The sequence below is a fragment of the Penicillium macrosclerotiorum genome (genome assembly GCF_028827735.1).
Source record: "Penicillium macrosclerotiorum strain IBT 26536 chromosome Unknown utg000003l_segment0_segment0, whole genome shotgun sequence".
In the NCBI taxonomy this organism is placed as follows: domain Eukaryota; kingdom Fungi; phylum Ascomycota; class Eurotiomycetes; order Eurotiales; family Aspergillaceae; genus Penicillium; species Penicillium macrosclerotiorum.
The window spans coordinates 5,859,727-5,883,575 of record NW_026643083.1 but is presented as its reverse complement, the minus strand read 5'-3'; the positions used below and the strand labels follow the sequence as shown (position 1 = coordinate 5,883,575).

Sequence of the window (23,849 nt, the reverse complement as noted above, 5' to 3'; positions counted from 1 at the left end):
CTCCCAGGTTCCCCACATGCGTGACGTCGGACAGATGTTGGTGCCTGAGGCCTGAACGCCTTTCCCAACTCCGCCTGCTCGAATACACCAGGTACATAGTTGGGTTAGTCTTCATAGAGAGAATAGGTACCCTAGTGTGATGGTTCTGTAGCATTAACAAGACGTTGAACTTGTTACTGATAATTGATGTTAGGTATTGCTGCCATTTTAAGTATATATAGACGTTTGTTCAATGATTCTGAATGTCCCCTCGATTTTGGGGGGTCATATTCCCAAAATACATGCGTAGATCCCATACACAGTCAAATCATTCCGTACTACAACGCTGTTTAAGCTTTGCCCGGGATAGAGCCAGTGCTCTTCGAAATTTGTATGTAGCAGGTTCATCCAAGCAAACTCGCCTACACTATGTTCTCTCAGTATATTAAAGCAATTGTTCGAAGAATTCCGGAATGAAGAAAGGCCCACCAGAAATCGTAGGTTCGGAGACGTGGTTTAGATCTTGGACTGCTTTCTTTTTTCAAGAGCCTTTCGTCGTGTCCTCAGAGCCTTGGTTTCTTCTTGTAGAGCCAACCCCATCATGATCTCTTCACTGCCTCCGCCAACAACATGCACTCGGGCGTCCCGGCTAATTTGTTCAATTCGTGCGCCCTTACCTGCCTTGTTATACCCAGCCCCTCCGAGGATCTGCTGTGCCTCCCGCACGCTCTTTTCCAAAGCCCGCGTGGACATAACCTTCAATAAAGCAGTCATCCCGCCAATCTTAACATCGTCCACAGGCTGATCTTTGGTCAGCTCGAGAATATTCACAAGCTGTTCCATGAAGGCATAGGCCGGCTCAATCATCAATCCGAACTTGAAGATCTTGGATTGGATTGCCTGCTTCTGGATCAAAGGTGACCCGAATGTCTCGCGCTGAATTGCGTAGTTGAAGGCATCTTCGGCACAGACGCGAGCGAGTCTCAAAGAGGCACATGCCAATGCTAGACGCTCTGGATTGAAGTCTCAAAGGGAGTCAGATTCCAATTATCTAAGTGACGGCACGCAGACTTACTTGACATGATCAGAGGGAATCCCTTGTTTTCCTCCCCAATCAGGTTTTCATCTGAGACGCGCACATCGTCTAGCTCGATGAAGGTAGAGCCTGTTACCCTATTAGCTCATCTAGACGCAGTTCACTGAGAAAGAGAGAAAGTCGCACCACTGGCATTTACGCCAGAGTTGAACATCCGACGTCGAGTAACGCCTTCAGCTTTCAAGGGAATCACAAGCAAGCTAATTCCCGACCTTCCAGGACCACCAGTGCGCACTGCAGCCGTGCAATAATCGGCCCAGAGACCATTCGTAATCCACTTTTTTGCGCCGTTCACGATGTAGTGGTTACCGTCCCGCTTGGCAGTCGTCTTGATATTAGCGACATCTGAGCCAGCTTAGAGCCCCCGAATTAATGTTAGCACGCAGCATTTACGCGATTCACATCATATGAGAAGATAAAAGTCTCTCACCATCTGGCTCTGTGATGCCTAAACAGAACCTGATATCTCCCCTTGCGACTCCAGGCAGCCAGCGCTTCTGCTGCTCAGGCGTGCCGAACTTCGCAATCGGCGGACACCCGATTCCATTGCCTCCACCGAGGCCCCAAATGACGCCCACATATCCCACGCGCGTAAGCTCGTCCGACAAAATGAGCGAGCACCAGGTGTCCCATTTTTCGCGAGGCACATTGCCCGGCAATGCCAGACCGGCTGTATTCTCCTCTGTTGTAAGGGGGTGGACGATGCTAAATCCGAGCTCGCAATGACGTCGTCGTACCTCCTCAGGTACTTGACCTGCGGCTTCCCATTCCTGCGCATAGGGTGCGATGTTTGTGTCGACGTAATCTCGCACCCAGGCACGAAGTTTGTGATGCAGGTCGGTGTAGTAGGGGTTGCGAACGTCGAGCTGGGGTAGGAGAGACTCAGCGTAGGGAGCAGTTGGTGCACGAAGCAAGCGCGCCATAACAGTGATGTTGTAACTGCGACCAAGGAGATTTCTAGCAGCGCAATTGTTCGGTTCGAGGGTTTACATGGCTATAATGTTGTACGAGAGTTGCGGGTATTTGAATGCGGGGGATGGACTCGGTCGCGCCTGTGAAGAAGGGAAGCACGACCAGGCCGAGGCCCGAGCGAATCTGCGCCGATCAATTGAGAGGAGATGCATTGCTTTATGCTTGGGGTATAGACATGCTATGAATCATAGAAAAATACAAAAAAAAAGAAAATCATAAATCAAGAGCCGCCAAGTTCCTTCACTTTGTCAGGACTTATTCACTCTTCTCCTGCTGGCGCTTCATGAATTTATAGATGGGGCGTAAATTATCCTTGACCTCTTGACAAGTCCAGCGTTGGCGAGACTTGGGAGTCAACATTTCTCGAATACAGGCCATCAAAGTCTCGGCGACCGAAATTCCAGAGTCCCACCGAGCGTTTCCTTGGTCGATCTTGTTAGCGAAGTCGCTGGGAAACGAGATAGAGCGGGTGAGATCGTTCAGTACGAATTGTCGCTCCATCTTGGTGTTCAGACGGTAGATCAGTTCGAAGAGGATCACACCCAGCGCATAAACGTCGAGCTTTTCATCAATGGTATACTGGTCAAAATAGCCCAAGGCATCTGACCCGTTCATGTTGACAGGAGGGCGGTAGAACTCGGTTCCTACGACTCGTTGTATTTTGGGACCTTCGTGATATGGTGTCATGATACCATTTTCAGGAGCCTCAAGACGCGAAATATCTGCAACAAGTCCGAAGTCCCCAATACGAGGTCGAGAGAATTGGGCTGAAGAGATGGAGTCCGAGCTGCATGAAGGACAGACCTGCAAGGCATGCTTTTCGGGAGCGCACAAAAAGATGTTGGCCGGTTTCAAATCCCGGTGTACAATTTTTTTGGAGTGAAGATATTCAACACCAGAGATGATTTCCAGCATCAGCTTCAAAGAAGGAATCAGATGAAAACAATGACGCCGAGGAGGAGAACAGCCATCGTCATCCTGGGTTGTCACTTGAGGGTTCAAATAGGAACTGAGTGAAATTGGATGAAGTGACATCTGAATATGAAGGATGACGGCTGGCTGTTGCTGGCCAGGTCGGTATTGTCGTTGGATTCGAAGCTTCGACTGATCCTGACTCATCCCGTCCGTGAATATATCATCCGACCCTCCGAATGTGGAGGTTTGCCCATAGGATAATGACCCAGAATGGCGGGGGATAGATTCAATGTCTTCATCGTTGTCAAGTGCACTCCTAGAGCTCTGCTTGGAGCGATGAGAGGACGACGTTGCACGGCTATCCCATCGTGATATATTGGGGAATCCTTGGTCATTAATTGGCGAGGTCTTATTGGAATCTGCAAGAGAAATTTGGGAGTGCTCGAACACAACACCCATGCTAGAATCGAATTCGTTGGTGATCCCGTCATTTGTCATGGACACCTGCGAGGATTCTTCCCCAGCTCGTGTTGGAAATTCAAAAGGAAGCCGAGTCATAACATGCACTTGCTCCGCCCAAGCAGCATAATATCGAACGATATTGGGATGCTCAAGTCGGGCCAGAGTCCGAATCTCCATCATGATGGCTTCTAGCTGATTCGTGTTGCCATATTGGAGTTGATCTAGACGTCGCTGGCTCAGAGGGATTTTCTTGACGGCATACTCCTGACCATCCATATGGTTCATGACGTGATAAACTTCGCCAAAAGATCCGCGTCCCAGAATCTTGAGTTCATTAAATTCGGCCGAGTAGCGGGACCCATGGTTATACGGTGGCATCGAGGGCGAATTAAAAAGGGGCATGCTGACTGGAGAACTTCCAAAAAGCGGGCGAGATTGATTAGGCAGATTCCCCGGTCCCATAAGCATAGCCCTGGGAAATTCTAAGTGGTCAATTGTGGAAAAGTGTTTGCGGAAGGTCATCTCTTGACCTTCGTTCTGCCAGAACTGCACGGCAGAATTGCCGGCGCTACTCCCCGGTTCGCCTCGAAAGGTCCGCGTAACCAAAGCCATTTCTTCTCCGCTTTCAACCGGGGAATGGGGGTTGGATTCATTCAAATTCATATCCTTAAAGAAAGCACGCCCGAGCAGATCTAAGTTATCTCGGTAGCTTTGCCGTGCGGCGCCAAACTCGTCCTTGTCAATACCGTTTGATAAGACGCCGTGAGTCGCGAGGAACTGTGACTTCGACTTGTACAGTTGTGACCCAAGGTATTTTGCCTCTGGACACTGCCGCGTGAATTTTCGGCCGGTTTCATCTTGGGCATTGAGAATTTCTGCAGCCCGACTCTGACAATAGAATTCCAGAAGAGCAGACGTCATAAATTCTCTATGATGCTCAAGTGGATCTTGTGACAAGGTGGCGACATCTTCCACTGAAGTAGATGTTCCGAGTTCGCTGCCAGAGTCAAGTTCGCGTTGCGGCTGATCAGATACATTGAGCTGGCCAAGACGCTGAGAACGGGTGCTGGTACCCCTCGCTGGTGGAGAAGGTTGCAATTGATCCTGATCGCTGCTGTCGGAATCCGATTCAGAATCCGACGAAGATACTTCCGCAGCAGACCTGAACATTGACATGCTGATTATTGGATAGTTGGATGCCTGGTAGGCCGAGCAAAGGAAGTCGAGACTTCAAAGATCAAGGGTGTTCCATGTAAGCACTGCTGGAGCTGAATCGAGCTTGAATTTAAGTTGCTGGGGGGATCCGGAATGTGGCTTGCATGGGAATATTCTGGCGTGCAAGATTGCCTTTTATAGATATGACGAGGTAGGCACTGAGAGAGAGTAGGAGTGATTGGCAGCAGCCAGCGTGAATTGTAGAAGAGCAAAAGTGTTCAGAAATGGAAGAAGACTTTATGTTGACTGGAGATGCCACGCTGGACTTGTCTCAAATGATGCCAGTCAAAAGAGAAGTCCTCCCTTAGAGCGAGACAGGAGTTGTGACCCACGTTTCCAGTTTCCATTCGATTCTAAATGTCTCCGGCAGGGCGCGTGATGCAGGCCAATGCTGGAGACTCAATCCTCAAAATGAAATCAATCATATAGGTCAAGGGAGCTTCATGTAAAATCCAAAACAAACTATGAAGTTATGGTCGACACAAAAAGGTGAAAAAGAAGAGTTGGGAAGGCGATGCGCGTAGCCGCCAGAGGCGAAAATAGAGCAGCCCAGTCATCATTTTCTGCCGGCGGAACCAACCTCGGAGAGCGCCGCCATGACAGGTATGATGATGTCGCAGGAGCAGGAATGAGAAATTGCCAGAGAACTTTCCAAAGTAGCGAGCGAAGGTTGTTAGAAAATCTCGGAGACCATTTTGTTGTTCTTTGAAAGACGAACAATACATATTACGCTGCAGCTTAAGCTGCAATGTGAACGTATCACCAACCTAAACACACCTCACACAATTGGCCAGTCGTGCTTATCTTATCTTCATGTGACCATTCACGCGTAAAGTAGCGTCACGTCAAGGGCGCGACTTCGGCACGACTTTCTGCTAGTTGTCCGCCCAACTCGCTCTCCTCGCTTTCATCCCACGCGCTTGCAACCGGATCTGGAGGGTGAATGATCCTGACAGCGAATGCACCACCATCATGCCTGAAGCGATCATGCCCCAGAAACGGGTGTTGGGCGATGCAACTAATAATACTCGCGCGAATATCGTGTCCCCCACCGCGCTCAAGAAGCGGAAGCTGGACAATGAAGCATCGCAACTCAAGCCTCCCTCACAAAGTCTCCCGCGAAAGGGATTTGGCTCGAGTCAGCCACAAAAGAGCCAATTTGAAGAGGAGGTCCTGGAGAAACTGACGCAAGACATTGGAGACTTGAAACAAAATAATGCGGAGAAAGACCAACAATGGGAGCGCCCGCCGCTGGGTGCATTCGACCCCACGAAAGAGAATATCTGTTTCCAGCAGATCGATGCGGAAGAAGGCAGGCTTCCTGGCGACAGAATGGCCGTTCAGCTCTTTGGCGTTACTGAGGTAAGTCGGACCCGGCCGTACCCTGGCGGCCGCTATCGACGAGAACGAGATCAAATCTAACAATCTTTGCAAAGGCCGGTCAATCTGTCATGCTCAATGTGACTGGATTCCAACATTATCTCTATATTGCCGCTCCCGTCGGTTTCACCAAAGAGGATTGTGATCCTTACCGAGCCTTTCTCGAAACCAAGCTCGCCCAAAGCATTCCAGTCATCCAATCGGTCCAAATTGTGCTACGCGAGAACATTTATGGTTTTCAGGGCAATCAAAAAAGTTGGTACTTAAAGATCACCGTGACCGACCCGAAATTTTTCGCCAGGGTACGTGGGCAACTTGAAACAGGCAGTGGATCTATGAATTATAAAGGTCTATGGGGCAACTCGGATGGAATCCTCACATTCGACAATATTCAATACCTCTTGCGATTCATGATTGATACTGGCCTCCATGGCATGTCCTGGGTGGAGGCAAAAGCCGGCAAATATCGTCTCCTACCGGAGAATGAAAAGCAGTCGACCTGCCAAATCGAAGCAATTATTGACTACCGTGATATGATTGCCCACGCACCAGTCGGGGAATGGGCGAAGATGGCACCATTGCGCATCCTGTCTTTCGATATCGAATGCGCTGGTCGTCAAGGAATATTTCCGGAGCCCAACGTGGACCCGGTTATTCAGATCGCCAGTGTTGTCACTCGCTATGGAGAATCGAAACCTTTCGTTCGAAATGTGTTTTGTTTAGACACATGTAGCCTGATTGTGAATACACAGATTTTAGAATTCGAGAAGGAGGAACGCATGCTCGACGCTTGGACTGATTTTCTTCAAAGGGTCGATCCAGATGTCATCATCGGATACAACATTGCCAATTTCGATTTTCCATACCTTCTTGACCGTGCAAAACATTTGAAGTGCAAGGATTTTCCTTTCTGGACCAGATTGAAGGGAAAGAAATCTGAAGCCAAGGAGGCAAATTTTTCCAGCAAGCAGATGGGCAACAGAGAAACCAAAGCCACCAATACCAATGGCAGAATTCAACTGGATCTTCTCCAGCTCGTTCAAAGAGATCACCAACTTCGAAGTTACACCCTCAACTCCGTTTCATACGAATTTCTGGGCGAGCAAAAGGAAGATGTCCATCACACTATGATTACCGAACTATTTAATGGGACCCCGGACTCCCGCCGCCGATTGGCGGTATACTGTTTGAAGGATGCATATCTTCCACAGAGATTAATGGACAAATTGATGTGTTTGGTGAACTATACCGAAATGGCCAGAGTCACGGGTGTACCATTCAATTACCTGTTGTCTCGCGGCCAGCAGGTCAAATTCATTAGCCAGCTTTTCCGCAAGGCTCTTGAGCAGCAACTTGTTATTCCCAATTCCAAGTCACAGGATGAACAAGACTACGAGGGTGCCACTGTTATTGAGCCGAAACGTGGTTACTATGGTGTCCCTATTGCAACCCTTGATTTCGCATCCCTGTATCCGTCTATTATTCAGGCTCACAACCTTTGTTACACCACCCTCCTCAACAAGAACAGCGTGGAAAAGCTCGGGCTCAAGAAAGATGAAGACTATATTGTGACACCAAATGGGGATATGTTCTGCACCTCCAAAGTTCGCAAAGGTCTTCTCTCTCAGATTCTAGAGGAACTACTGGGCGCACGAAAGCGCGCAAAGAAGGAACTTGCAGTCGAGACCGATCCATTCAAAAAGGCTGTCCTGAACGGTCGACAGCTTGCGCTGAAGATCAGCGCAAACAGCGTATATGGTCTGACTGGCGCTACTGTCGGCAAACTGCCCTGTCTTCCCATCGCCAGTAGTACGACGAGTTATGGCCGTCAGATGATTGAAAAGACCAAGCAGGAAGTGGAAGCGCGCTACACGATTGCAAACGGATATTCCCATGATGCACAAGTCATCTACGGTGATACTGATTCTGTTATGGTCAAATTTGGCGTTACTGAGCTGGAGGAAGCGATGAAGCTTGGGCAGGAGGCAGCTGACTACGTCTCATCCAAATTCATCAAACCCATCAAGCTCGAGTTCGAGAAAGTCTACTTCCCGTATCTCCTAATCAACAAAAAGCGTTATGCAGGACTTTACTGGACAAATCCCAAGAAACATGACAAGATGGACACCAAGGGTATCGAGACTGTGCGACGAGATAACTGCTTGCTTGTCCAGAACGTTATTGAAACTGTTCTGAACAAGATTCTTATTGACCGAGATCCGGATGCTGCTCAAGAGTAAGTTCAGTGATTTTGTTTCTTTTCATGAAAACATAACTCACGCCGACTCTCAGATATGTCAAAGCAACCATCGCCGACTTGCTGCAGAACAAAGTTGATATGTCGAAGCTTGTTATCACCAAGGCTCTTTCTCAGAAGGAATACGCAGCCAAACAAGCGCACGTCGAGCTTGCGAAACGTATGGCCAAGCGTGATGCCGGCTCTGCACCTGCGTTGGGTGATCGTGTCGCTTATGTCATGATCAAGGGTGCTGCAAACTCGAAGGGCTATGAGCGGGCCGAGGACCCTATCTTCGTGCTGGAGAACAATATTCCCATCGATACAAAGTATTATCTGGACAACCAGCTTGCGAACCCGCTTGGTCGTATCTTCGAGCCTATTCTTGGTGAGAAAAAGGCCAATCAGCTTCTGACGGGCGAGCACACCCGCTCCATCTCGGTGGCTGCGCCCAGCTTAGGTGGGCTGATGAAGTTCACCAAGCGCACTCAGACCTGCATGGGCTGCAAAAAGCCATTGTCTGGCAAGGAGGAGATGGCTGGTGCGGTCTGCTCCAACTGCCGGCCCCGCATTGGTGAATTGTATACGAAGGCCTTGACTAAGGTCTCTGACTTGGAGGTCCGCTTCGGACGTCTGTGGACCCAGTGCCAGCGATGCCAAGGTAGTCTTCACTGTGAGGTTATCTGCTCCTCCCGCGACTGCCCCATCTTCTATATGCGCATGAAGGCGAAGAAAGATGTCGAGGATTCGCAAAAAGAGCTGTCTAGATTCGATTTCGATGCTGGAGCTTGGTGAGCACGCTTTAATTTGATCATATATGGGTTTAGCTTGCGGAGCATCTGAAACGTCGGCGACGTGGCGGTTCTTGGCGTGTTTCTTTAATGGCGTTTTGAAGAGTTTCGAGCCTGTACAACACTATTTTACAGAAGACAACCCTGATATTTGGATTGTAAAACGACGCCATGGCTTTTTTTATTTCCGTATCAATCTCTCTCGTGTCGAATAGTTCATTTCCACAGGCGCAGCGAGATCTGAAATGGTCGCCATTATTGTAGAATTGTCGGCTCCCAACGCCCGAAAATATCAGACAACATGGACAGTGATATATCCATGCTTTTCAACCAATTCACCTTAGATAGGAACATTGGCCAAAGCACTACTAGATCTGGAAAGCTCGGACGGTCCGGGACACTCCGGTCTTGATTTAATATATAGTTTGGGATCTCCCAAATGTTTCAGTAACCAAGGTAGTTGCTTACTTTAATGTCCCCCGTGGTATCTTAAAAAGATTTACAGAATGTGGTCGATCCACGGAAACCGGTCCTCAAAATATTTTCTTACTGGACATACGTATATTTGATACTCCACGACGGGACTTGCATTAGACTAGATACCCAGGGATGATTTGGTCTGCATACAGGAGTGAACTAGACAGCTGTACGCTATTATTGTTAGAATAATAACCCCAAATTGTCTACCTTTCAGTATCATACCCCATGGTCTGTGGTGTGGAGAATATGGTAGACCCAGACTTACGGGATCCATCGAAATATGCAGAACTAAAGAACGTTGTGAGAATATTCACTACTATGCACTGAATTACGAAGGACTTGCAACATTACCGGGAAGCCTAAATTTCCTAAAGCAAAGAATTAGTCATGTGTCGACTTGGTATGTACTACGATGATGACTTCATATGCATAGTCCCAAGGTTGCCAAAAGTAGCCCTGATCTATGAACAGGTGATTTGTATCATTCTAACTCTCTACTGATGCCGTATCTGTCTTCGACAACGCATATATGAACAATTATCTAGATACAACTGTATAATGTACCTATTGACAAGTTCGTCGCGCTGGAGCCAACATATCCTTCTTAATCGACAACACTGGTAAGATTCTTTGGCAAAGAAACATGGTCCCAAGTATCAGTAAGCCAATCCATTGTAACTTGAGCCAACTGTGCCTCGGCACCCATCTGACAGTGCTCACCCGCACCGAGATCAGTACGGAAGAGGTTATAGGTGGCTTTATTTCCGATTACGTTGGCCATATGTGCAGCCTGGCCGGGGGCGAGACTGTCGTTCTCACCTTCGCCGATGAACACAGGACAAGAAATATTGCTAAGCATAGTATCATTGACTGAAAATTTAGACAAATGTCCCCACCATACAGAGGGGCTGGTGGTGTTGAAACTGAACAAGGACTGTGCGATACCCCACCGTGTTGAAGTATCCGTGGAACTGCTCTCCTCCACTTCTAAGAGCTCTTTGTCGAAGGCAGCGTAATTTCCTTTTTCGTAAAGTTCAATAAGAGACGTTGGGAGTGTCTCTCTATAACGACCGTACAGGTCGTTTATGCCGTCGATACATAATACAGCCGAAAGACGATGTTCCCGAGAGGCAGCCAATGGAGCAAGCTGGCCGCCAAAGGAAACCCCCACGAGAGCGACATAATCCGTTTCGACATCCTTGCGAGTCTCCAGGTAATCCACTATGGGTGACACAACATTCCACCAATCTGGGATGAACCCTAGCTTTTGATCACGCAGGACAGTAGGCTGGCCGGGTCCTTCGTAGGTAATCACGTTCCAGCCTCGCTCGAGGATTGAGACTCCTAGCTCATGGTACAAATCCTCCTGTGCCGCGTCGTATCCTGTACCGAGAATGATGGTAGGTAACCTTTGGTTACCTTGCTGTGCCTTGAAAAATCTCGCAGGCACATAGAATTTGTCGCCCGGGACACTGGGACTCAAGGCTGGGACATTCAAGTTCTCGACCGGCAAGGAAAGCAGTGCCGCGGCTTTATTGAAGTCCTCCACAGCCAGAGCTCCGACCTCATTGATTCGTTGGTCACTGGCATTCTGGTGAAGAAAGAACGGCGCATTCCTGTAATACGTAGACGACCGGAAATAGGCTTCGCGAGCTGAGACAGGGAAGCGGGAAGTGTCGAGGGCAGATGCTTTCGCGTGGATAGCATCACCAAGGAACTTGAATTCTTTGTACCAGCTCTCAAAGTTACCGGGAGCAATCTGACTGGCAGCACGCAGGACCTCCCCTGTCGACGCGCCACCATAATTGCTGAGAGACAAAATCGTCTCTAAAACGAACGCAAACTCCGAATCACTGCTCAACTGGAAGATGGCAGAGGAGTTATTGTCAACTTGGGCGAGCTGGTTCAGACGCAACATGTCAGTCAGAGTAATTGATAGACGTTTTATTCAATGTTCCATATAGATAAAATCGCGTGTAGAGTACATACCGTTGACTGAAAAAATTGACAGCCCAAGAAAGCAACGGCGAGGATGCGCATAGTTGACGTCAATGACCAAAGAATGTCAAAGTACCTGCTGGCTTTGACTCCTCAACTCTAGTTTTGGTCGTTTAGAAGTGATTTCTGATAGAAGTTATAGCTTAGAAGCCCAGGCAAAGTTGAGATATAAATACTTGTCGCGAAAGCCAAGCAATGTCATCTTTATTGGGCCTAGATTGATGCCTAGTAAGCAAAAAATCAGGATTCATACGAATTGATTTCCGATCGCCATAGATATGGTAGGAGTCGCAATGCTTTCCTATAAAGACATCCGTCGCGAACTATGAGCCCGTCGTTCGATAATTTTGTTGTAGGCTAAAAAAGGTAGTCCAAGAACAGCCAATTCGCGAGGCTGAGAAAGGTATGCAAAGCGAGAGAACAGAAGGGCAATGTGGAGATCGGCCCGCACGCCCTGCATATGGTACTAACTGTATCCGGTTATCAAATCGGTCTTAGGCTGACAAGGTTTGAATTAATTGATATTAGGCGTTCCAAAGTTCTAAAAGGGTGATTTCCAGATTCTAGAAGTGCGGATTATCTAGAGGCGCCGATACGATGTGTAGTATACAGTAGTATACACTGGATACCTACGTAGCATCCACGCTAAGGCCTGATGCGTCTGTGTCATTATTGACTTTTGATGATGAGTTGGGGAAAAGTCTATTCTATTGCTGATTCAGTCCCGACTTTTGTATGGAACTCCATACCACATAGAAAAAATTGAGGAGATGGCATATTCCAGTATGTCAGAATGGAAAGTGATCCAAAATTGGTGGACTAGTTGGTTGGAAGGCAAGGAAGGAGGCAATCTGAGTATCTAGTCTTGAGCCTGCGGGGGCATCCTTTTAACAGAAATCCCCTATCATGAACAGGATCACGTACCAATCTCGCACTCTACCATGTCAATCTTATATAAACTTGGGTTTCCGTTTTGCGGCCACCGGCACGGCTTTGTTTGCTAGTGCGTTACTGTACCTCGGCTACTATCCGGCCTGGACGGCGCGACATGCGTTCTGACATTCAAGGATTTTGGGTGGTCGGTCTATAGGAACACAATCTATTCGAGCTTATGATAAGTCTGCAACACTCTCAATAAATTTCTACGTCTATCACCATGAAGGCATGGTACTAGGACGTTGTTTGTTTTGAGTCCCCATACCCCGCATGCTTGAGTACGAAGAGTGATTAATCCTCATATAGCCGATACAGCCTCGGAGATCAAGTAAGCTACAGTTTCGGGTCTGGTAAACTGCATATAATACTCCGCTGGGTTTTTCGAAATTGTGTTTATGTTGTGGAAGCACCCAAGCTATTCGAGCTGCCGTTTAAAGTTGCGGGTAGCAAGGCGGCAGTTTCTGGCGCCAGATGCTGTCATTTTTGGTGTCGATGAGACGATATTTTGGATTCTCATATCAGCATGTCTGGGAGAAAATGATTCGTTGCAGCGAGTGCTTTGTCTTGGGTTGAGGGGCTTTCGGCAAGACAAAGGAGCTGTTGGCTAACCAAAAGGCTTCACCCGATTTAGTCATCGCAGATCTCTTGGCGCGGAGTAGCTCCGTCCCCGCCGATCCTTGAAAGCTCCTTCTTCGCCTTTCGCAAATCACGCCTCCGGGCCTGCAATTCAAAATGGATGCAACTGGCAGAACTGGAGGACCCAATGACAGCGGGATAACCTCCAGCTTCCCTTTAAATAGCGGGACTATTCCATGGGCAGAGGTGTGTTTTCCACTGCCTCCCCTCAGGAACACGGCGAGAGGAAAATGGAGAAAGAATGCTCGTGAGGCGGGGACTTGCTACCCTGACCGAGTGTATTTTCATACAGTGACTGTATCTGACGAACTTTGAATCTAATTCTAGGTCTTCACGCAACACGAGACCGTCCTTCAATCCCATCTTGAGCTACTGGATTCAGTGAAATGCCATGTTGCGACGGACTGTGAGGCGTTTCGAACGGTGTCGGCCATGGTGACCAAGACTATCCAGTCGATAAATCAATCAAAAATGATGCGAAAACATATGGTTTGTCATTCTTGCTCTGCTGGCTTGTCAGGAAATCGCGATTGACACCTTTCTTCTAGCTAAACAGTATGTCGACGAGATTTCTTCTCAATATTGTGACACTTTACTCCTCTTACAATACCCTTGAATCCAGCCAGTAACAAAGAAGGAAATAACCTCTTCTTTGCAGATAAACCTACCGATCATGCTTTCAATACGCCGCTTGCGTCATCTTCGGGCTCCAGAGTGAACGGAGAGCCGGCCTCCACCACGCAATCAACAGATACCGAGACCAATACAAGGCGTAAGCGATCAAGAACGGACAGAAAAAAGACGTCTCTATAGTCGATTCAAGAGAACCGTCCTCGGATGCGCGGGCACCCAAGCGAAAGCGCGACATAACCTCTCAGCCAGGCGTCGGCCCAGAAAATACATCCAATACACCCACCAGTGGGTCCCATGAAACAGAAGACATTTCAGAGGAAGTCCAACGACGGCTCCGAATCAAAGAAGAGCTTCGGCGGAAGAAAAATTCCAAGAAAAGAAAGCGGGAGAGCCTCCTGTCCACCGAGAGCACATCACCCGCGGGCCAACGGCCCAAGAAAAAGCGCCCAGACATACCCTGAATCACACGAGGTCTATAGCATTGCAACTATTTGAATACTCTGCAATTTCTTGGTAGTCTGAAGCTCACCTATGAAAGTAAAAATCATCCACCCCTGCAAAAAGTCTTTACTACTACCAATCCATGTAGCTAAAGCACAGTCCCAATTTGACAGAGTTAATCAAGAAAACATGGTCCTATGGCCATAGTTTGAATCATGTTTCAGTTCTCAAATACTCTTTACATTGCTCATTCTACTGCCTTCCGAGGCTTTCCATGGCTAGGCTTCGATCATATTCGGAAAATCTTTACCCTCCAAACTTCTCACGTAGTAAACGGCGCAGATTATGCCGGTCGATTGAAAGATAAAGAAAAGTGATGGTTCCAGCCTTACGGAATAACTTCATCGCTTTCGCTTTGTTGAATCATTTCTGAACTTCTGACACATCCGCTTCGGCTCGCTCTTTGTTGGTTGTTTGTTGTCCCTCCCATCATTTTACTTCTGGTTTCATCGTTCGGAACTTCCATCGAACACAGTATTCTCTTTTTAAGAGGCTCCTTGTGAATTGTTTATTCTTCCTAACTATCCCATTCTTTCACAGAATGGCGACGGGACCAGGTCTCATTATGTTCAAAAATAGAATCTTTTGACTGCTTGAAATTTCTTTGAAACTTTGATTCGGAGAAGATCACTAGTAAAGAAACGTGTACACCTCTCTATATAAGAATAATCGTCGACCTGTCTATTCGCATCCCACACACATCGATCGAAAGCCAGTATAAACATTATCGCTTCAACCCGTTGTTCAAAAATTTCACTCAGCTGCAACTTGCTTTAATGGTGAGCTGTCTCGTACCACCGTTTTGAGATCTTTTAACTGCATCACAGTTGCACATTCCGCTAAATTCATTTAACTATTTCTCTTGTTGAAAGATCACGATTATCTGACCTTTTCGGGCATCAGTTTCGCATCAATATTGGGACTGGACAACGCAATCTGGTGGATCTTCATGCAAGCGTCTCTCCGATGCCAAATTAGGGTTTCTACCTCTTGAGCGTCCCTGAACTTTATCCCCCCATCTCTCCGGTCCCAAATCGGACTTCCAGGCCCTGTTGAGGCCTTGTTTCCTCGGTCATACCAGCTTTTGACATTGATACCTTCCCAGTTTCGGACACGCCTATGCCCGATCAGCCCTCACCCAGCGCCTCTGACAATAAACTGACATATTTTATCCCCAGGAATCTTGAAGATCGGAGCCCAGGGGCTACAAATTTTCCCAAATTCCCTTCTCTCCAAAAATCCTTTTCTCCTCTTTCCATCTCTGCTTGCAGGGGCCGGGCCTCGCTCCCAACCCTTCACTGTCACTATCCACATTGCTCAGAAAATATATATGGTCGTTCTTTGCTGTACCCACACTCTTTGCCCACATACCGTCGGTCTTGCATTTCACCCACAGGGAAACAACCCAGCGACTCACCTTGACAGCTCAAACCAGTGTGCCAGGGTCCCAACGCCATCTTCAAGTGGTCGGACTTGTAGGGCTCTGACTGCTAACTTGAGGGAATTTCTTGCGTACAAAATTGTTCAATTTTAACCTCAAAAAGGATTCAAAATCTTTCATTTGCTTCTTTTCCTGATATCCCAAAAATAGAAACGTGGAAGAGACCCTGAAGTGGAAATCCGGCTCTTGGGAGAAGGCAGTTAGATCCCTCTGGTTTCGAGACGTTCAACAGGTTCGCGAGTGCTGGGCAGTGGAATTTCACCCACATTGCTCGTTACCAAGCAAAGATGTTTCAAGAAATCAAACACACTGCATCTTTCGGCGGGCAAAATGGTCCTGCCAATAATCAACAGGCCGGTTTCCCTCAAAAAAACCAACCCACAAACGGCCCAGGACACCGAAACAATAGACCGAATGGTGGTTCGCAACAGAACAGGTACAAAAGACCAAACCCAAATGGCAATATGAACAATCAGAACAGCCTGAGCCGTCAAAATAAAAATCAAAACAACGATTGGAAAAAGAACGACAATCATCAGGGTTTCAGCCAGAACAGCAACAATAATTGGAACAAAAAGCAAAGCAAGCAGAATAACCAAAATAACTGGAACAACGATAACGGTCAAAATAATAACAATCATCGGAACTACAACCAGCACACCAACCAAAATAAATGGAACAAAAATAACACTCGAAATAACAATAATATTCGGAGTTACAGCCAAATTGATAATAACAACAACAATCTGAATATCAACATTCGAAATAGGGATAATAACTGGAATGATAACAACAATAATCGGAACCCTAGTAAGAAAAGATTTCGGATCAACAGCAATGACTGGGTCAAGAGCAATAATCGGAACAATCACAATCATAAATGGAACAAAAATGGCAACAATATCGAGAATAACGATAACCAGCACAAGAAGCGAAAAAAGAAGAACATGAGGAACAACCAGAATGGCCAGCAAATTCAGACCCAGCAAGATCTAGGCCCATATTCCCAACCTTTCCCTTATGATGATTTCCAAGATATGGATATAGATGGCGACGATGTAAGTGCTCTGAATTCTAATTCCAATCGCTTTGATAACAGTCTCTAAAAGCTCGCAACAGTATTATCTGGATAACGTTGAAATGATTGACGCGCCTCCTCTGGAAGGTTACTTCCCGCAGTGCTACGCCTATCCGCAACCCATTGGTTACGGTCCCCGGCATAATTCCACTCTGCATGCGGACTGGCAAGCACGACAGAAGATGCAAAACATTGCAGAAGGAGCTTTTCGCATGCAAGAAATTGTGAGCTCCGTCCATTCTCGTCTTCCCGGATGAGCTCTAATTTTACTGATACGTCATAGGCCTCTGTTATGTATCAATATTCTATGAACCACGATTGGATCTGAGAAACAGCCTTACCACTGAGAAAGCCACAAATTATATTGAAGCCCACGGTGTCGTGGATTGAAACTGAATCTAGCCAGCTAATGACAAGATGAATCATGAAAGAAGAAAACAACCGTATTGTCAAATGGCAAACTCCACAGTCAATTGCACCGTGGGCTCACCAACTTGGGGATGCTAAGAAACATGAGTGACCAGGTGACGGAGATCAGAATTACAAGAATGTAAGAGGGGATGGCATGTATTTATTTACTACAGGGACCTGGTCCGGGTTTTCACCTCGACGTGCTACAATCATCCAGGAGCTGCGAGGACTTTTCCCCGGAACCTTGTGGCACATCCACACGACAGCCACGGCTCAAATGAGGGGCTCCTGTATATATCAACACCTGGATATACACATTGTTTCATGTTAGTATGTATTGTATTTCTCTTCTATGTGTCGGGCGCCTGTGATTGATCATGTGCACATTTCGTTTCATTTCGATATATGATAAAGAACATTTACTGTCTCAATCTGAGCTTGGAAAGTTTTGCCTGGGGAGTCATGGCTCCAGGCGGGCTATCCCAGCTTCACGGCAACTAGCGCTGTGCTTGAGATTGTTGACATACCTTTTTATTTCTCTTGATGGCAATAAGCTCGCATCGTTATCATTGTATCACCTTCATTACATGCACCACTCGTTACATCTGCGCTGCTTCCCTGAAACAAGTCGAAGATTGGCTTGAATGCTTGAATATGACGCATATCGAATCACTGTGTAGGGACTTTTCTGTGGAGCGTCATAGCTTTATGGAAGTTCTCTTGCGCTTCGTCGTGCCAGCCACAACCAGTTTACTGGGTGACTGAGATTAATATTTGTACCCTTCTTGTATCATGGTGCTCAAAATGGTGTCGTTTCTCTTTTTTTTTTTTTTTTTTTCAATATGCATTGTTCCTGTCATCTGTATCATAAGGAGAATATGACTATTTTTCATCACTTCTCAGAATGTGCCTCATATAGTATTTTGTATCAACGATGATCGAAAAGGATAAAATGTGTAGATTGACTTTGCTCGACCTTGAAGGACTAATTATATGTCCCACTAAATTATTGTGGCATGGCTCTCGTTCACTATCACTTTCTGAACCCTCCAGCGTAGTTTAACTTATATCCAGAGAGCTGCAATCTCAAAACATGTCTAGAAGACCATATTATCAGAATCCTTAGTCTTGTCATTTGCTATAATGTGCATGATTATACTCTAAGTTATCTCCGGAGAGGATCGAAATATAAGTTATTGAGGACCACCCGGAATACATTGGTCCATTAAGACGTCGACAGAGTGTTTCGGTGCGTGAAAATTCTCGTTTAATGATCGATCGATCTGATTTTCGCATACAAGATATGATACGGGTGGATGTTTGTAAATGGCAGTCACAAGGCATAGTGGCCGTAATGACTTTTGATATTGTACATTGTTTCAACTCGGTTTTGTGGCGAGGGAGTTTCCATAGAGTGGAGGAAGATATAGTGAGACAGAGAAAGACAGAAGCGGAGACAAGGACATTAACCAAACGCCGGCCCCAATGCTGATGAGAGAACACTGAAAACCAAAAAAAGACAGAGATGGTGCTCCAGGAAGAACAAAGGCGAGTGTCGGATCATCGAACACAAGGATATATGCAGTGAAGTCGAAAAGAATGGTTGAAGTAAAGGATGACAGGTCTCGAGGCAATCTGATATCAGATCTTCGGCATTTACCGAACATAAATGCGATTAGCGTAGATCTGTGAGACCGCGTCGAGGCAAAGATGGAGCATAGCAATGCAAATATCAATGCCCCTCAATCAGTCCTCATCCTCTTCCTGCTTCTTGCCCCAATTCCACACCTCCCAGATATGCTCATAGATCAGATCACCATACCCCTTGCCCTCATCCAGCGCCTCCTGCTCCTTCTTCAAGCGCTCCTCCATCCACCCATCCTTCTCCCCGCCCATCCACACACGCTGCGCCACGCCCTGCTCCTGCACTTGCCGCGCCCGGAGCTTTTCCACCTCCTCGCTGACCCGCCCAGACGCACTCGCTTGGGCATCACGAATCTGCGCATCGCGCGCTGCCCGCAACCGTCGCTGAATTTCCTCGGCGCGCTCGCTGGGCAGCTCGCGCATGATATTGGGGCGGGCGATGCGGGCCTCAAGCCGATCGACGATGCTGCGACCAGTCTGTTCGCGGGTTATGTGGTTGGCGGAGATGGCGAAGGCGCTGGCGAGCAGGACCGTGAGGTGGTCCAGTTTGCGAGGTGGGAGGGCAATAAGGATCGGGGAGGCGACGAGAAAAGTGTATGCGGTGTAGGTCTTGAAGCGCTCGTAGTCGGCTTCTCGGCGGGCTTGAGTTTCCATGGCGGTGGTTTGGTCTGGCGTGGCCATGTTGGGAGGTTTCGTAGGTAGAGATTCGGAGATTTGGTTGTTAAAAATCTTAATTATGGGATATAGAAGAATGATTTTCAATGGCCGAGGATTTGAATGCACTAATCCATGTGCTCATGTCTTTTTGCTCTGGTGCAAGTGGCTCGAGAGTGGTCGAATCTCGGCAGAATCCAAAATTTGCGGCGTGCGAGACCGACCACCCGCGCAGGTCATGTGATATTGATCATTCCTTGTATCAGTGATATCCACTACTTCGTTAGGAGAGGAGAGAAGGAGAGAAGAGCATTCTCTCTCGTAGAAACGATTCAATTTGCTCGCTTGAATAGAGAGTCCCCCCATTTGCGCCACTTCAACTTCTTGTTCTACCGACTCTCGCCCACATTGCTGTCGCACCGCCTCACTTCGCCGGGTTTACTCCATACTAGGCTTTTTTGATATTGACGAGAATGACATTCTTCACTTTATGGACCTTGTGCCGCCATGGACTGGCGATTTCTTAGGGACTACCTTAGACGGCAGTGATTGGAGAATATCGGAGAGATCAGGAAGCAGGGGGTTGGCGTAGTGAGTCCAGCATCGCGGGATTTGCGAATGACGAAGCTTGACCGAAGGCTAGCGCTTAAGGGGTTAACGGGGCTCTTAGGATGTATAGCGCCCTGCGGACCCAACGTCTCCCAGCTTTCTTTTACTGACAAATTGATTAACGTCGTTTCGAATGATGAATATTATGCGACCCATAATGATATTGAGGGCTGTTTAATCGATCGATGGGGGATTAGGAGCCCCTACTTTTCCTATTTGAATTCCCAGAATTTGCTCGCTCGTATATTACGGCGGAACTACAGTCGGGACAACACCGTTCTGTATCCCGCAAGCTGCATGCTCTATGCTGTACTCGATCTGTACCATGAACCAAAGAAGGGAATTCCAAGGCCCCGCGGACAGGGCTGATGTAGTCGAGGCCCTCCACGCCAGCCATATGCGTGGAAGTCTGTAATAGATTCCGTCCTAAACCCCCCGTAAGATTTTTATTTATTTCTAGCTTACTAATTGTCATATGATTCTGTTTTCATAAGGATGACATAGTCAAGAACAAGCGATGCCTACAGTACTACGACAACTAGTAATAATTAGACCACGCAGACAATCCTTGTATCATCATAACTAGTCGGGCCTTTGCTAAATAGGCGGGTTTGGCACCGTCTATTCTATAAATAGCATTTGAGAAGAGGATAGTCTGCGGGGCTTCAAGGGCGTCTCGCGCATCCAAGCGCGTTTTCTTTTCCCAACACCAGCCTGACCCACATCGCTTTTCTTTCCCTACATGTATTAGCGGAAGCTGGGGGCGCGCTCAATTGGAGGTAACGAGGTTTCATAGGAGAGATAAAATGATCCTATTTATATGCATAATTAATCTTGGACTCTATTGCTTTCTTCTGGGTCTTCATCAATGAATGAAGAAATACGGAATCAATTCACCAGCCCCGTCTCAGTCCTGCGCTACGAACTCCATCTTCGTAATAGTACCCACTAACCACTGCCCTCCTTCCCCCCGAGACACATCAAGCCCGGAGCGTTGCTGGGAGGCGGTAGTGGAGCTTCCCATGTTTCCATTCATATGCCCTGCCTTCATCCTTCGAAGCGCGAAGTCTCGCTCGCGCCAGGGCCACGTTTCATGTCCCTTCTATTGGGGGTACGGCTCTGACTATTCATAGAAACTTGAGGTTGAATGCGAAGAATACTCAGACCATATCCATCTGACTCGTTGAATTTAAATTGCCAGAAACACATATATAGATGTCACCATGCATTTCCTCATCATAAATCGCTCATCCTCACCCTAGCACACAATCCACCGACTGGATCCCTTCTTACCTTGAGTGGAGATTTCCTCGAAGGCCCTTGTGTCCTTGACAGAATGCCGCCTCCAAAAGCGCGCGACCTTTTCGACCTGGGAGGCAGAAGCGCGAAAGTGTCACTCGGGGTGTCAACTCGGGACCCACCAAGGACTACTGCACAAACAGCACCTGGGCCGAAAAGTTCCAAGGGAGATGACAAGAAAGCATCCAGCAAAGATGCCAAAAATCAAAAAGCAGATGAGTTGAAGTCATCCAGCGAAGATGCCGCGAAACCCAAGCCAAAAGCACTTCCCAAAAGTGCACCAATCAGAATCTACCTCTGGCCAAAAATCAACAAAGGAGCGCAACAGTCACAACGTTCACACAAGGATCCAGGCCGTGATGATGCACGCACGAATGCTCGTCGAGGAATGTCCGGATCCAGAAGGAGCACACACGCACATACAGCGTCGGCACAGCAATCCCAAACTGAAGTCAACCCGCCTACCAACTCTGAACTTGTCATGCTCGGAGGGAGACCCTCATCCATGAGCGCTTCCGATCCAGATGTTTCCACCAGATCTTCAAACTTGGGGATCATATATCAGACGCTGAAATTTCCCAGCACCAAAATGAAGATGATCTTGATGGGAGGTTACGGCATCGTGATCCCAGGCCAACTGATCCAGAAGGTACAAAAGCACCCTTCCACTGGGGCTACAAGTAATGGAAAAAACCCGCAATATCAAAAGTTTCTAGCGGACTGCCAGAACCTCGCTGTTCATTTTAGCACACCTGAGGTGAATATCATCGAGGATGCCTCACGCGCCATCGTGCAGGTGAAAACGCCATCACAATCAACTTCCAATTCCTCCACGGCACTAGTTCCTGAACGCGGAGACGCGCAGATCTCTGCAACACACCAAGTCGCGGTGTCCCGGATGATCGGTGTAGACGGGCAGGTTTATGGCCTTTCCAAAGACCAAGTTCCACCCAATTGGGATTTCTCGACGGGTTCACAGGACGAAAGTCAGGGGCAAAGCCAAAGCGCGAATGAGAATGATGCTGGGGAGTACTCAAAGTTCCTGCGTGAAGTTGAAGCAATCAGTCGACATGGAACTATCGGAGAGAGATTAGCCCGCCAGCGACGAGATATCCCCCTTCCGATCTCAGAACTGGAGAATAAGTATGAAATTGCGCCCAAGGGCTCCGAGCCAAAGCAAGCGAGTAAGAGGGGATTCAGGGTCTATATAATTCGACTTCGACTGGGAGATACTGGGCGGGCTGAATTACTGTTGTTTGTAGAAGACATGCCAGAGGAAGGGAGCGGCACCCTTTTTAACGTCTTACATATCCCTGACTGCTATGAGCCGGGAGTTTGTGCAATCGTCCCAATGCAATCACGTAAAGTCAAATGGTGTCAAAGACCTGTTGGCTTTCGCCGCCCTGCACATACAATACTTCACTCGCGCATTCGGATCGGCACTGTTACGGCGGAAAAATATAAAAACTGGGATACATACCTGCAACCGGTCGACTTTAGAAAAGCTGATCGGCGAGACGAAGGGTTTCCACCTTACCCCGGTGCTTATGCAGAATTCTTCGGAGGAAAGGATCATATATATCCGGGACTCATGCATTATTGGAGCGATCTGACCGATCACAGAGCTCTCACATCCCATATTTTGTTTTCAGACTGGCTTCCTATATTGATTCAGAGGAAATGTATCGATTTGGACAATGACGGAAAGATTCTCATGAGTCACAGCCCGAGATGGATCCTAGAGACATATTTGCCATTGTACTACTGAGTTGGGTTTCTATCTCTTTGATTTTCAATTTATTTGTGTCTTTGTGTCCTTTCTGGGGTTCGCCGCCTCTTTTCAACAATCAAATCGAGTCTGTCATGGATAAATTTATATGCTTTAACAATCCAGTTGTAGTATAGCACTTGTGACACTCTGCGTAGCTTTTATTCGAATGACGATTCAAAGCCAGGCCTGAGAAAAGTCATCCGGTATAAAAGACTAGGAATGATGGCTAAGTGCGTAATCTAGGACTGTTTCAGAGCGTAGACCGAGACTTGATGAACACAACCCAGTATCCCGACAATAATAAACGAGAACGTAGTGATCTAAGAACCGAAAATTGGAGAGATGGACAGAATAGACTAACGATTTTGGCACACATAGATCAAGTAGTGGCCGCCCATGAGGTAGATGAATAGAACTACGATCTAAGGATTTTTTGGGACGTCTATAAATGCCTATGTAGGGACTTTTAACTAGGAATAGGATTCGTGAGAATAGGGTTCGTGATAATATTGTTGGCAGAAACATTCTAAGGATCTGAATAATAGCCGCCCCCATATCTTCATCATATCTCGACCGTTATTGAATAGCGGGTCTGGAGAAAGGAGCAAGGAGAGAAAAGCAATACGTCACACAAGCGCAAGACTTGGAAGAAGAATCGTTACATTTAATGAATAGCGAGTCTGGAGAAGGGAATACGTAGGTAGAAACTTTA

At 47.3% G+C, this 23,849-nt stretch overlaps 8 protein-coding genes across 8 annotated transcripts; 4 read left to right on the top strand and 4 right to left on the bottom strand.

Annotated features, from left to right (window-relative positions):
• Nucleotides 1-495: 495 nt before the first annotated feature.
• Nucleotides 496-1,998, bottom strand: N7462_005015 (acyl-CoA dehydrogenase family protein; the record flags this gene model as incomplete). The annotated part of the gene is made up of 4 exons (XM_057076740.1): nucleotides 496-992; nucleotides 1,040-1,144; nucleotides 1,202-1,429; nucleotides 1,506-1,998. 4 exons carry the CDS (start codon nucleotides 1,996-1,998, stop codon nucleotides 496-498), a joined length of 1,323 nt encoding a protein of 440 aa, XP_056936245.1.
• A 304-nt stretch (nucleotides 1,999-2,302) lies between these two features.
• N7462_005014 (putative protein kinase) lies at nucleotides 2,303-4,600 on the bottom strand (the record flags this gene model as incomplete). The annotated part of the gene is made up of 1 exon (XM_057076739.1): nucleotides 2,303-4,600. One exon carries the CDS (start codon nucleotides 4,598-4,600, stop codon nucleotides 2,303-2,305), a length of 2,298 nt encoding a protein of 765 aa, XP_056936244.1.
• Nucleotides 4,601-5,611: 1,011 nt separating this feature from the next.
• N7462_005013 (DNA-directed DNA polymerase delta POL3) lies at nucleotides 5,612-9,050 on the top strand (the record flags this gene model as incomplete). Its single annotated transcript, XM_057076738.1, has 3 exons — nucleotides 5,612-6,001; nucleotides 6,076-8,255; nucleotides 8,312-9,050. The coding sequence occupies 3 exons, from the start codon at nucleotides 5,612-5,614 to the stop codon at nucleotides 9,048-9,050; spliced, it is 3,309 nt and encodes a 1,102-aa protein (XP_056936243.1).
• A 1,080-nt stretch (nucleotides 9,051-10,130) lies between these two features.
• On the bottom strand, nucleotides 10,131-11,444 carry psoB (hydrolase psoB; the record flags this gene model as incomplete). The annotated part of the gene is made up of 1 exon (XM_057076737.1): nucleotides 10,131-11,444. One exon carries the CDS (start codon nucleotides 11,442-11,444, stop codon nucleotides 10,131-10,133), a length of 1,314 nt encoding a protein of 437 aa, XP_056936242.1.
• A 1,979-nt stretch (nucleotides 11,445-13,423) lies between these two features.
• Nucleotides 13,424-14,190, top strand: N7462_005011 (uncharacterized protein; the record flags this gene model as incomplete). The annotated part of the gene is made up of 2 exons (XM_057076736.1): nucleotides 13,424-13,585; nucleotides 13,882-14,190. Coding segments are annotated over 2 exons (471 nt in total), but the record flags the coding sequence as incomplete, so codon positions are not given.
• A 1,945-nt stretch (nucleotides 14,191-16,135) lies between these two features.
• Nucleotides 16,136-17,077, top strand: N7462_005010 (uncharacterized protein; the record flags this gene model as incomplete). The annotated part of the gene is made up of 3 exons (XM_057076735.1): nucleotides 16,136-16,729; nucleotides 16,791-16,973; nucleotides 17,033-17,077. The coding sequence occupies 3 exons, from the start codon at nucleotides 16,136-16,138 to the stop codon at nucleotides 17,075-17,077; spliced, it is 822 nt and encodes a 273-aa protein (XP_056936240.1).
• Nucleotides 17,078-18,906: 1,829 nt separating this feature from the next.
• N7462_005009 (uncharacterized protein) lies at nucleotides 18,907-19,485 on the bottom strand (the record flags this gene model as incomplete). Its single annotated transcript, XM_057076734.1, has 1 exon — nucleotides 18,907-19,485. One exon carries the CDS (start codon nucleotides 19,483-19,485, stop codon nucleotides 18,907-18,909), a length of 579 nt encoding a protein of 192 aa, XP_056936239.1.
• Nucleotides 19,486-21,403: 1,918 nt separating this feature from the next.
• N7462_005008 (uncharacterized protein) lies at nucleotides 21,404-23,134 on the top strand (the record flags this gene model as incomplete). The annotated part of the gene is made up of 1 exon (XM_057076733.1): nucleotides 21,404-23,134. One exon carries the CDS (start codon nucleotides 21,404-21,406, stop codon nucleotides 23,132-23,134), a length of 1,731 nt encoding a protein of 576 aa, XP_056936238.1.
• Nucleotides 23,135-23,849: the final 715 nt, after the last annotated feature.